This window comes from Sphaerodactylus townsendi, linkage group LG05, assembly GCF_021028975.2.
Source record: "Sphaerodactylus townsendi isolate TG3544 linkage group LG05, MPM_Stown_v2.3, whole genome shotgun sequence".
Taxonomy (NCBI): Eukaryota; Metazoa; Chordata; class Lepidosauria; order Squamata; family Sphaerodactylidae; genus Sphaerodactylus; species Sphaerodactylus townsendi.
Genome location: NC_059429.1, coordinates 10,489,305 through 10,502,157, shown reverse-complemented (window position 1 = coordinate 10,502,157; position 12,853 = coordinate 10,489,305). Strand labels below are relative to the sequence as shown.

At 49.3% G+C, this 12,853-nt stretch overlaps 1 protein-coding gene across 2 annotated transcripts in view; it reads right to left on the bottom strand.

Moving 5' to 3' along the window:
- LOC125432529 (phospholipid-transporting ATPase IK-like) overlaps nt 1-12,853 on the bottom strand; it is a 29,449-nt gene that overhangs the window by 15,837 nt on the left and 759 nt on the right. Inside the window, exons 1-4 of one of the 2 annotated variants that reach the window (XM_048496148.1) lie at nt 10,440-10,454; nt 9,008-9,093; nt 7,755-7,896; nt 6,071-6,341 (exon numbers count right to left, since the gene is read on the bottom strand). In XM_048496148.1, the coding sequence (XP_048352105.1) occupies nt 6,071-6,341; nt 7,755-7,896; nt 9,008-9,015 (421 nt within the window). In that variant the 5' untranslated portion in view covers nt 9,016-9,093; nt 10,440-10,454. Of the gene's footprint in view, nt 1-6,070; nt 6,342-7,754; nt 7,897-9,007; nt 9,094-10,439; nt 10,552-12,853 lie in introns of those variants that run through there. The other variant, XM_048496147.1, reaches the window with a different exon arrangement.

Genomic DNA, 12,853 nt, shown 5'->3' with positions numbered 1-12,853 from the left:
GCAGCCCTTAATGTAATACCTCAATGTCCCTTGCGCGTGCGCGCCACCAAGAACTGCCGGCGGTTAAAATGCAGAGTTTTCAGAAAGCCAAAATGTCCAGCCGAGCGGGCATCGTGGCTTAGCTTCAAGGAACCTGCTAGCGGAGGGGGGGAGCCGCGTGCCAACATTCCCCCCTCCATGAAACTCCATTCTCCAAACGCAATGGTGGAGTCACTTTCTTCCGCTGGGGGCTCGTGCAGCCCCGCCTCTTCGAGTTCCCTTGGGGAAAGGAGAGACGAGACCTAGGAATGGAGGGTGGAGGAGGAGGTGGGCGTTTAGAGATCGGGTGACAGCCAACCCCAACTGGGAGGGAGAAAGAACGGTGCGTGGAATGTCACCAAATGGGCAACTCCACCCCCCTCCCCGGGTAGGCCAGCGGTAGCGCGTCAGCCATGGTTATTGGTTTTCCCAGGGAAAAAATGGACTGTAAAAGAGAAACCTTGAGAAAAGAAATCAGCCCAACAGAGTTGTTTTGCTGGTTATTTTGAGGGGGGTGGACAAAGCTACCAGGTTTTGCCAGTCCGACCAAACCACAGAAGGGGTGTTTGGCCCCCTCCAGCCAGTGGCGCCAAGTGGAGAGTGCTAACTTTGATGGCCTTGTCTCTTTGTCTCCCTACAGTCCAGTTGAGTTCCAGCACCAGAGAATTTCGCCAGACAAATAAGCACACGGAACCAGCCTACCATCTTTATTTTTCTGCAACAGGGCTGCCCCAAGTGCTTTGTCCAGAGGCATCCGCGTGAACCTACAAACGGGAGATCTGGGTCCCAGGGTGCTTTAGAATAGGTTCGATGGTAATTAGCATAAGAACTTTAAGAGTTGAAAGGCTGTTTGACACTCCTCAGACCAGGAAAGGGGGGCCGAAGGGCTTGGCGGGACAGTGGATCTTTATTCTTAGATGCGTAAGAGGTCTGTGAGAGGAGAGTCAAGTTCAGCGGGTGGGGTATAAAAGTCCGCGGTAAAGTGTAATTATACAAAACCAAAGAAAAGATTGGAGCTCTTCTGCGGTTGGTGGGGAGTAGGCCATTGGAGGGACTAAGTGTCCAATTTTAGCAGGATCCATTTTCAAGCCCCTCGGTGAGATCCAGTAACCAAATAGTCAATGGAGTTCTGGTGAAAACAGCATTTGGAGAGTTTGGCAAAGAGAGAATTGTAGAGACAAGCGTTTCCAATACCTCTCGGACCAATGTTCATGCTCTTCTATGGTTTGTGAGTAGAATTAAAAGCGTCATCTAAGAGGTATGCCACAACTCCCTTACATACAGTAAATCATGGAGAACTTAGTTGATAAGGGCCATATACAAAGCCCCGAGGGCCCCACTTAACCGAATGGCATTATCAAGAGTATTCAAACTGTGTCCAAACTTTGTGTTAAACGCAGTCAAGTGTTCATAGCCTTCAGCAATTCTGATGACTCTGTAGTAAGCTTCTCTCAAGTCCAATTTAGTAAAAATGCGTCCTTTGCTAGAGGTGCATCTAAAAGGTCCTTGATCAAAGGCAAAAAGGGATATTTATTGGACCAGGGAGACCGCATTGAGACCTCGATAATCTGTGCAAAGCTGCGTGAAGAGCCATCTTTCTTTTTTACAAACAAAGCGGGGAGCTTGGCGTAGTAGTGTGTTTGGTAGCTACCATGCCCGTATGAACCAGCGCGAGCAAGGTTCTTGTCCAAGAAGGCACGCAGTTCCTTCTCCCTCATTTCAGGAACTCATGCGGTAGATTCTACTACCTTTGGGTAGTTGCGCCCCTGGTTGTTAATATAACAATTTTGCAGTCCGGAGTGTCTCTGTGGGGTGGCAACTGATCGCATTCTTGCTCCTGAAAAACTCTGGCTAGATCTTGTCTCGCATGAGTGATTGGGATGCCAATAGAATCGGGAGGCGATCGCTAGAAGAAACCAGGGAGGGGGGTGTGTCAGGAGAAGTTGGGTTTTCCCAATTCATGTGTTCACCCGCGGGAGGGTCAGTGAATTCTAAGATCCGTTGCTTTCCAAATGAACTTTGGTTTCATGTAATAATAACCAAGGCATGCCCAAAACTATGGAGTGTTTGGCCACTGAAGCCAAAATAAAACTAATTTTCTCCCAATGAGTGCGGTATAGCGGAGGAGAACCGGCTGTGTTTTTTGAACTGGGCGGTCAACTTCGTTTCCCGAGGGCTGCCGTCCATTTGCTGGAGTGGAATGGTATGGGCTTAGCCAGGAATTTGGTCCAGACCTAGCTCCTCTGCCACCTGGGGCCGCATTAAGCAGTGGGAGCAGCCAGAATCCACAAGAGCCAGAGGCTATAATGCGGAGTGTGTGTTAAGCCCGGGGTTGGCCAAGCTTGCTTGGACAGTAATGGGAGCGCTGCAACTTCGCACTCACCGCGTCAGGAGTGGGGCCCATGTCCATGGGAGGGCTGAAGAAAGGCAAACAGCTGCTTCCCCCCCCCTCCTCCTGGGTCGCCGATGACCGCTTTAAACGGCGAGCCCGTGGGAGGCTGACCCTGATCTGCACGATGGTGGCTTGGCAGATGGAGTACGTGAGCTGAAGCGGGTTGGTTTTGTTGTTTCTTGCAGGACAGTTGGCGGCCCTAGATGACCTGGCCCTCCTCTTGGTAAAGACTTTACAATCCCAGTCGGCGACGGCGTTCAGAGGTGGTTTCGGTAGGAGGCTGACTGGGCTTGGCTTAGTGGACACAGTGGTGGGTTTTGGGCGTGGGCGGCCTCCGGCACAGCGTATTTATCCAAAGCGAGGCGCCACCTGGGACCCCAACTGGGATCAATCTGCCAGCGAATAGATACGAGGAACCCGAATTAAAAACACCGTTTCACTTGCCCCAGCTTGCCGTCCACAGCATCCGAGAAGTATTACGCATTTCATCGCGTTCAGGCCGCACTCAGGAGGAAGTCGGGCAGCCGCCGCCTACGGAAATTCACGAGAGCCAAATTCTGCAAACTGGGCGGTTGCCTTGCTGGATAGTTTTGATGGTGCGGATAGCTTCATTCTCGGCGCCTGGATCTTGGAAGCTGGCGGCTCTCTTAAAGAGCTTGGAGAATGCCCGGGCACCACGTGCGAGGGGAGTCTTCATCTTGCAAAATCCAAAAGAGTCACGAACCAATTCGGCTGCTGCCACCGTATCAGGACTGAGCGATGTCCCACGTATTTACTCTCGGCGCTCAGACCCGGTTATAAATCATCATAGTCTTCCAAGTGGGCATTGAGTTTGCAAAATGGAAGTAGGGAAGTTTGGAAGCGGTCCCATCAAAAGCGAGGGCTGGTATCAGGGGCCGATGAAGTAGCCCCGTTCAAGCGGCTCTTATGGCGCCCTGCTGATGAACCATGAGTTGCGCGGGTTGAGCAGGTTGGGCAGAGCAGCATGTTGTATGTTGGGGGCGGAATCGGGGGCGCTGGCGAGATGCCCAGCTGGCGTTTGGGTGTAGGACCCAGGTGCAGTGGCCCCCCCTAGGCGCCCGGCGTGATCGATAACAGCATAGACTCCAACTTGGGGCTTCCTGGTCTGTAACTGCCTCCCTTAGCTCCCTCTCCAACGCGAAATAGCCAGCTCCACTCTCCTTGAAGGTCAATGCATCCCTGGTGCGCATGCAGAGGCAGCTTTTCTCGATTCCAATTTAGCCAGTTACCGTCCCACGTTTAAAGGGCTTCCAGTAAGCTCACTTTGCGTGCGCGGGGCTTGAAGCAGCTTTTCGGCGTTGCCGTTCAGTAAATCCAGTCTGGGTGTTCCCAGGACTTTATCATGGACTGACAGATTCTGGAGCATATTGTGGATTGGGCGCATCTTTTGCAGCGCGGTCCAACTTTCGAGGCTGGACTTCTGCGTTGCCGTTCCGGTCCCTCTGCGAGAGTTTTAAGCTCTTGCCTGCAACTGTGCCCGTTCCTCCTCCCATAGCTGGCGTTCACGGGTCCATGCTTCTTGGGCATCTGCGCGAGTAAAGCCCACTTCCTCATCAGGATGCTCGCTTCGATGGGAGAGGGAACAGATCCGGCTAGGAGTGCAGGCTTTCTTAGGACTCTTCGATGCGTCTGGAAAGCGAGACATCCCGAGACACCATAGCCACCAGTGATGGCTCCCGGAGGCACCTCAGAGTGCGATGCGGCTGGCCAGGATCAGGGGGGGGTCCCGATTGGAGAAGGGCGAATGCACGGATACCCGCAATCCCAGAGTTTTAGTCCCAGTATCGCTTCGGACGGGCCCCAGTGCTGTGCCACGGTGGTTCTTTGGGAGCATCCTGCCAAAATACGAGTCCAGGAATCGTTCAATGGATTCACTGGGTTTGCCGCATGAAAGGTGGTCCAAACCGCGTCTCCTCCATGACAGGTTGCATCTGAGGTTTTGTAATCCCACCGCAGCGGGTAGAGAATCCCGATCCACGAACGGCTTGATCCATAGACAGCGCCCCAAACGGCTCATGGAAGTCCCCATGGTGGAGTCGTCCGTCCCTCACACGTTCCAACGGGTAAAGGAAGACTTCGTGCTGATCACGAGGGGCCGAAGAACCACCAGCGAGGCCCGATTCTCCTGCGGTTCCTCCCAAGATCCAGAAAGGGGAAAGGTCGAGGAGCCCTCTTTGGGAGGCTACGCACCTTCATGAAAGTAACATTCAACCTCTCCATGTCAAGAGACAACAGAGGTCCACTGCACAGGAATATAGATGAATTAAGTTTCCACTGCCACAATGTAAGGGAATTCCATAGAAGCAGAAATAAAAAGGCTTTTGGGTGTAAAGAGTCCGTTTATTAAGACATCTTAGAAAGCTCACATACACGTAGTGGCAGGAATGACCCTCCCGCCAGAAGCACAGGTTATAACACCATTCACCCCATCCCCCCTTCCTGCTTCCCATGGGAACGGAGTCCTCATCTCCCGCGCAAAGATAAAGTCTCCGCCGATGAATCTGGCCCATCGCCCGGGCTGTGGAATGCACTCAAGGTTACTTCACCATCAACACCATTGAATCCTTTACAGGGATCATGGTGGGCATGCCAAACAGAAAAGAAAGTCTATAAATAATATTTTTTTTCAAAAATGCTTCATCAAAAATATGCATGGAGATGTACTGGACGCAGTTTCACAACAATCTGCGTGCAATTTTCAAGTGAGGATTTGACCAAGGTCTTGAAAGGAGGCAGATGGTAACAGCTAAGTCAGTAAGCCCAAAGTTCACCAGACCTGGTACAGTTCAAAGTGCTAAATTGGGCACCTTTCCTCCCCCCACCCCACCAGAGCTAAAGAGCAAACATGGTGGGATTAGGGGCCTGGCACCCATTGAGAGGATTGTGGGAGCAGCTATTGTGTGCAGTGCTACATCACAGTTGGAAAAATAAACCGGAAGTGGCAAAGAGTAGTTCTAGGAATTGTCAGAAACTGTATGGTAATGCCATAGAGCAGTGATGGTGAACCTTTTCGAGACCGAGTGCCCAAATTGCAACCCAAAACCCACTTATTTATCACAAAGTGCCAACATGGCAATTTAACCTGAATACTGAAGTTTTAGTTTAGAAAAAACTTTGGCTCTGAGGTGCACGTTACTCGTGAGTAAGCTTGGTGAAGCAACTGTGCAACGCTTCAAATGGGTGAATCACGACCCTAGGAGGGTTTACTCAGAAGCAAGCCCCATTGCCAGCAACTAAGCTTACTCCCAGGTAAAGGATCGTGCCCAGGCTAGCCTAGATGTGTGTGTGGGCAGGTGATTTTCTGCCCCCCACAGGATGAACTCTGTGCACGTGTGCCCACAGAAACGGCTCTGAGTGCCACCTCTGGCACTCGTGCCATAGGTTCGACACCGCTGCCATAGAGTTTCCAACGATTGCTAGAGTTACTCTGGAAGTGACAGAGGGTAACGCTAAGAATCATCTCATACTCTGTGGAAAAACCACATAGTTTCTGATGACTCCCAGAGCTACTCTTTGTCACTACCCATAAGAATTCCCGATAAGAACATGACATTGTGGCTTTTTATAGTAAGTTTCTCCCAGGGTTGCTTAGAGCGGGGACAAGTGCGGGGACCAGCCCTAGACGGGACCCACCCTTACTTTTTATCATGTTGACATCGTTGGCCCCGTCTCCAATGGCCAGAGAGATGGCCTTCTTGTGTCTCTTCACCATCTGGACAATGAGAGCCTTCTGCTTTGGCGTCACTCGGCAGCAGATGACAGCCTGGCAGGCCGTTGCCAGCTCCACAAAGGCCTCTTCCACCAAGTTCCTGGGGTCCTTCTTGGTCTTGTCCTGGGAGCAACAAAACCGCTCCCAGATGCTTCGCCTCGTCTTCCCCTGCTCATCCCCTGTGGCATGAAGAATTTTGTCCTGTGAAGAAATTACAAATTCAAACTGTCTTTACTTTTACAACAACAACAACAACAACAACAACAACAACAACAACAACAACAACAACAACAACAACAACAACAACAACAACAACAACAACCTTTATTTGGCATTTAAAAATAGGTTCTAGAGCATTGCCAGACATTTTTGAAATACAAATCAAGAGTACATCCAAAGCGCAGACAGGAAGACTATATAGCAGTATAGATTACTTAGAAAGTTCGGTCACTTGTAAAAGAAATTTGGCTACTTTTTCCAAGAGCATGACATCTGTGTTGTTCAGCTTAAGAAGCTCCCTGACAGGAACAGTCAGAGTCCACGTTCAGATTTGTCTAGGATGCCAGCCTGGGAGAGAAACTCCTAACGCTCACATATCTCTGACAGTCAAGAATAATTTGAGCAAGGGTCTCCACGTGATGTTTACCGTCTGGACTAACCCGATCCTGGAGAGGAGGTATGGATGAGTAAGCGACCCTTTGTAATGGCCGATGGGAAGGTATTGGATCTCTGGCCCTTGTGATAATCCATCTCTGTTGGGTTCAGTTAATAATTCAAGATATTTGACTATGTGCCCCCCCCTGTTCGGTACTATTCCTGACAGAGAGGGTGAGCATGATTTATTTGCTTGCCCCAACAAAGATATGATATTCCCTGTTCTAGAAGTTTTACTTTTCAAGGTTTGGAAAATTTCTCTGGGTGTCAGCATACAGAGATCTTCCAGTAATAAACCTACTGAGTAAATTTTTGATTTGAGAAGTTGATACCATTCGGAGGCAAATAGGTCTGGGCGCGCTGTGTATATTAAACTGCGCACATCAGAGTTAAAACATAATTTGATCCAATACTTGAATGTATTCAGCCATGCTCTTGTTTCAAGTAGGTTCTGACCAGTTTCTAAGCATAGAACAGCATATGGTAGAGAGTGTGGTAATCCTAAAATGGATTAATTGGATTTACATTGGAGTGCCTAAAATGGATTAATTTGATTTACATTGATTCCTATGGAAAAGTTTGCCTCGGCTTTCATCGGTTTCGGTTTCCATTGATTCTTTTCGGACGGATTACCAACGAAAACCGAGGTTCCACTGTCTACGTACAGGCCTGCATGTATCCCATGCCAGGTCTGCTTGACCAATAGGGGTTGATTATCCGGTCACTGACTTCTGACCTCACTGACTAATTAGCATGCACAAAATTAACTCCTTCATTGCTGAATTGTGTGACTGGCACTTGCCAAATACCAACCCCTCTTAAAGTTCCCAAGGTTTGCAAGTGCTGCCCTGGCTACATTAGGTAAAGAAGGACACCATCTTTAGCCGTCAAATAACAGGCTGCAAATGTATTCCCACTTGGGAGTACTCTGCATTTGGAAAGCAAAAAATCCTGTCTTACTAAGAAGTCGCCAGTGATCACCAAAGCCGTCCTGTCACACACGAAAGAGGCCTGGAAATGCTGCGGTGAATCCTGGCCAAACAAGGCTTCTCCGCTGCCAGCCAAATTGTTTTCACTGTTGCTGGAAGACTTCAGGAGTTCACTGCAAGAGAAGTTGAGAAGAACCAATGGCGGCTGCTGAGCCACCTGCTGGCAAAGATGCTCCTAAATAGGCTTTTAAAAAGAGCGAGCCATTCCCACCTGCCAGTGGCTATTGCCCTCCCTCTGTGCCAGAGGCGTAGCTAAGGGAAATGGAGCCCGGTGCAAAATCGGAGTTTTGCTGCCCCCCCCCATGTTCGTTTGTGTTTTTTGTACTTTTTAGTTTTTTTAGTTTTTGGCCTGCAGGGGGTGTAGTTTTTAGGATAGCAGCATCAAAATTTCAGGGTATCTTTAGGAGACTCTTCTGATGATACCTCCCAGGTTTGGTGAAGTTTGGTTCACGGGGTCCAAAGTTATGGACACTCAAAAGGGTAGCCCCATCTCCTATTAGCTCCCATTGGAAACAATGAGAGATGGAGCACCCCCCCCTGGGGGCCCATAACTTTGGACCCCCCAAACCAAACTTCACCAAACCTGGCTGGTATCAGCAGTAGACTATCCTGATGATACCACCTAAGTTCAGTGAAGTTTGGTTCAGGTGGCCCCTTCTACTATTCAAATGGTAGACCCTTCTACTATTAGCTCCCATTGGAAACAATGGGGGATGGGGGCACCTTCTTTGGGGGTCCATAACTTTGAACCCCCTGAACCAAACTTCACCAAACTTGGCTGGTTTCAGCAGGAGTGTCGCAGGACAATATCCTGAAATGTTGGTGCCACTATCCTAAAAACTGTGCCCCTTACCAGCCGACAAAATAAATGCACTAAAAAAATCAAAAATATTTTTTGCTGCCCCCCAGGTGCGTGCCTGGTGCGATGCGCAGCCCTCTGTCCCACGGTAGTTACGCCAGTGCTCTGTGCCAGCTAGGGTTGCCAGCTGATGGTTGGAATATTCTTGGAGACTGGACCACAGGGGCTAGACCCCAGTGGGGAATAAAGCCATAGAGTCCACGTTCCAAAGTAGCCACTTCCTGCAGAGTAACGGATCTCGGTTTCCAAGAGATCATTTGTAATCCTGGGCGGTGTCCAGTCCCCACCTGGAGCTAAGGAACCCTCATGCCATTGGCTGAGGCAGCGTGGACCACTCAACAACATCATGTCATGCAGGAACTCACTCTTCCATACCAGATCTCGCTCTCCCCGAGGATGACCATGTCGTCCGACAGGAGTTGGCTCGCAAAGCCAATATTCACCGCTGTCTCTGAAATCATAAAGCAGACCTGAAATGGGATGTAGAAGGCCAAGCATGTGCAGAAACAACTTCATGGCATCCACCCCTGGACCTACTGGGTAGATCAGGGGTGTCCAACTTTGGTGCCCCAGATGTTCATGGACTACGATTCCCATCTTTCCCTACAGCTCAATTGAGAGAATCACTTATTTTTTAGAGGCCTAAATTGAGGAAAGGCCCGCAGCAGCAACATCAGATGCAGAAGGCCAGAAGAGAGAAAGAAGCCCTGCTTTATTAATAGTTTGGAGCAGCAGTGGCGTAGGAGGTTAAGAGCTCGTGTATCTAATCTGGAGGAACCGGGTTTGATTCCCAGCTCTGCTGCCTGAGCTATGGAGGCTTATCTGGGGAATTCAGATTAGCCTGGGCACTCCCACACACTCCAGCTGGGTGACCTTGGGCTAGTCACAGCTTTTCGGAGCTCTCTCAGCCCCACCTACCTCACAGGGTGTTTGTTGTGAGGGGGGAAGGGCAAGGAGATTGTCAGCCCCTTTGAGTCTCCTACAGGAAAGAAAGGGGGATATATATCCAAACTCTTCCTCTTCTTCTTCTCGCTATGCTTTCATTATTGGACACTGTTAGTGGCGGTAACTGTTCTGAGTGCTCTTTCTTAAAAATGCACTGAAGATTTTGTACAATTGAGTTGTGCTGCATATATATATATTCACTATATGTTCACTATTATTTATCCTTAAAGGATAGAAAGTTGTGTTAAGATTAAAAATTTGTTAAATTGTTCGAGCAATTTCATATTTGTTTGTTAAGCCACAGGGTGCTGTCATATATTATTTCCTAAGTCTCCAATGGAGACTGATGTGGCCAAGGATAAGTAGGTTACAGAAGCAAGTGCCACTTCACTGTGTGATAAATGAAGAAATATTTGTTTTTTCAATACATATCATTAAGAATGAAATATAGGTTTATATGTAGTCCTATAGTTTAGTATGTGGCTTTTTCAGTATCTATATATGTATATCGTTTAAGCATCAAATATGGATTTATATGTATTCCTATAACCTGGCACTCCAGATGTTATGGACTACACTCCAGATGTTATGGACTACAATTCCCATTGGCCAATTGGCCATGCTGGCAGGGGCTGATGGGAATTGCAGTCCATAACATCTGGAGTGCCAAAGGTTCGCCACCACCACCCATGCCGAGAAGATGCTGTGCCACTGAGCCGCAGCTGCTTCCTTGGAGAAAGAACCAAGCCAGGTGCCATTTGGCAGAAGGTGGAGGAATTAAGGAATGCGCAACTCTGCCCTGCCTGCAGTTTTCACGCCAGATCTCACGCCCCGGAATCAAATCGGACTTACCTTCCTTGTCTCCGGTTAACACCCACACTTTCATGCCTCCCCTTTTGAGTAAATGGATGGTCTCAGGGACTCCCTCTTGGAGTTTGTCTTCAATGGCCGTGACCCCCAGGAGCTGAAAGAGGAAATAAGATGGGTAGCTGCTGTCATGTGAATTGTTATGCTGCATATTGATTTTTAATTTATGTGCTTCCTAGCTGTTTTTTTTAAGCATAATTTGGCTGGTCATTACTCTGTATGTGTGAACCACAGCCCTAGAGCCAGAGAGGTGGGATCCAGCAGGTTCTCCACAGGTTCCCGAGAGTAGGTTACTAATTATTTGTGTGTGCCGAGAGGGGGTTACTAATGGGTGATTTTGCCACGTGATTTTTGCCTTAGTTACGCCCCTCCTCTCAGCAGTAGTGCACAGAATTCGAAGTAGTCTAGCAGGAGGTGCACCGGTATGCGTGGCAGCCTGCGCCTGCGTGCATTCGTTTCCCACCCAAGGACAGGCTCAGCAGCTGCGTCCTTGCCACAGCCCCGCCCAGCAATGCCCGGCCACGCCCCCGTCGTGCCCCGCCCAGCCCCATTGGCGCTACGCCACAGTTTGAATCCCACCACCATGGGAACCTGTACTAACATTTTTGGATCCCACCACTGCCTAGAGCCCTTCAGGGATGAGGCGGTATATGAAATCCAATAAATGAAATGGGTATATAACAGTTGGAAACCAGTCCTTAAAGTTCACAATTCAGGTTTGTTTAAAACAACAGCAGCCCTCAAGTCTTTTGCATTCATGATGCACCGATCGGTTGGCTGATTTTAAGACACTTATAGCACTGTGTTGTCGAAGGCTTTCATGGCTGGAATCACTAGGGGGTTGTGGGTTTTCTGGGTTGTATGGCCGTGTTCCAATGGCATTTTCTCCTGACGTTTCGCCTATCCTCTGAAGATGCCAGCCACAGATGCAGGTGAAACCTCCGGAGAAAATGCTACTGGAACACTTACACCATTCTTTTCTGCTTGAATGGAATTGTATTGAGAGGAAGACTGGATATTGAAAGTCACAGAATACTCAGAAATTAAAAACCCTCCCCCGAGGCCTTGCCGCGGCCCGGGAGAACACGGCCAGACAGCCACGGCTGGGGAGCTTCCCCGGAGAGGCTGGCAGCGACACTGCAAGGCCCCAGGGGAGACACCCCAGCCGTCTCCAGCCCCCACAGCTGCTGGCCCTGCCTGGCCCTGCTGGCCCCTTGACGAGGCTGCAGGGGTCGGCGATGGCTGGGGCACCTTCCCCCCCCGGCCTTGCCCTCAGCCTGGGAGAATGCCAGACGGCCACGCCCCTTGGCGCTTCCCCAGAGAGGCCGTCCGCGGGCGGGGCAACTTTGCACGTACACCCCCATGTGGTGCCTAGGGACATGGAACCCCCCGTGTCCCTCTGGCAGATACGCCACTGGATGGGACATACTGCTTTGGATCCCCATTAGGGAGAAAAGTGGGATATAAATAAAAAATAAGTATATTGGGTTAGGAAAATGCCATACGGAGGAGGAAGAGGAGGGGAGGTGGGAGACATGGTGGAGGTGGGAAAGGAGTAAGAAGAGGGTTGAGAGGAAAACGAAAGGTGAGGGGGAGAAAAGGAAAACATGGAAATTGGATGAGCTAACTCCAGAAAAACACTCGCCCAAAACAGGGAAGTACAACAAACTGATTTATAGCATGAATGACAAGTCTAAAAGCATTAATAGTATTATAAATACATTCTTATACATGAATAGAATAGCACTGGAATCAAGTTCATTCATAAATCCCACAGACAGGAGACCATTCATGAGTGGAGGCAATGTTTCAAAAGTCAGTTTGTAGCTGATGGTGTGGGATAAAATCCATTAGGCATGTAGGGAGACTTGGAGTCGACTTACCAACTGCCAAAGAGAAGAGATGCAGTAAATTAGACTGATGTTGGAGAGAGACAAGCCCTTTCCAAAACAGCTGGAAGAATGTTGGATTCCATAGCAAAGGACGCTGAGTAAACTTAGCAATCACTTTTGCATCACCTTTGCAGAACGCTGGCGTGCTGCAGAGCGTTTTCGAAAGAATAATCTTCCTCAGTGTATATATATTCCCTTTTTGGACTTCATACACTGTCCCAGATGCTATAAATCAGTTTGTTGTACTTCCCTGTTTTGGGCGAGTATTTTTCTGGAGTTAGCTCATCCAGTTTCCGTAAGAAGAGGGTTGCCAGGTCTGAGTTGGGAAATACTTGGAGATTTGGGGGGTAGAGTCTGGGGAGGGTGAGGTTTGGATAGGGGAGTAGCCTCAGTGGGGTATAAAGCCATCCAGTCCACCTTCCAAAGTAGCCATTTTCTCCAGGTGAGCTGATCTCTATTGTCTAGAGACCAGTTATAATTCCAGGAAATGGCCAGCCACTATCTGGA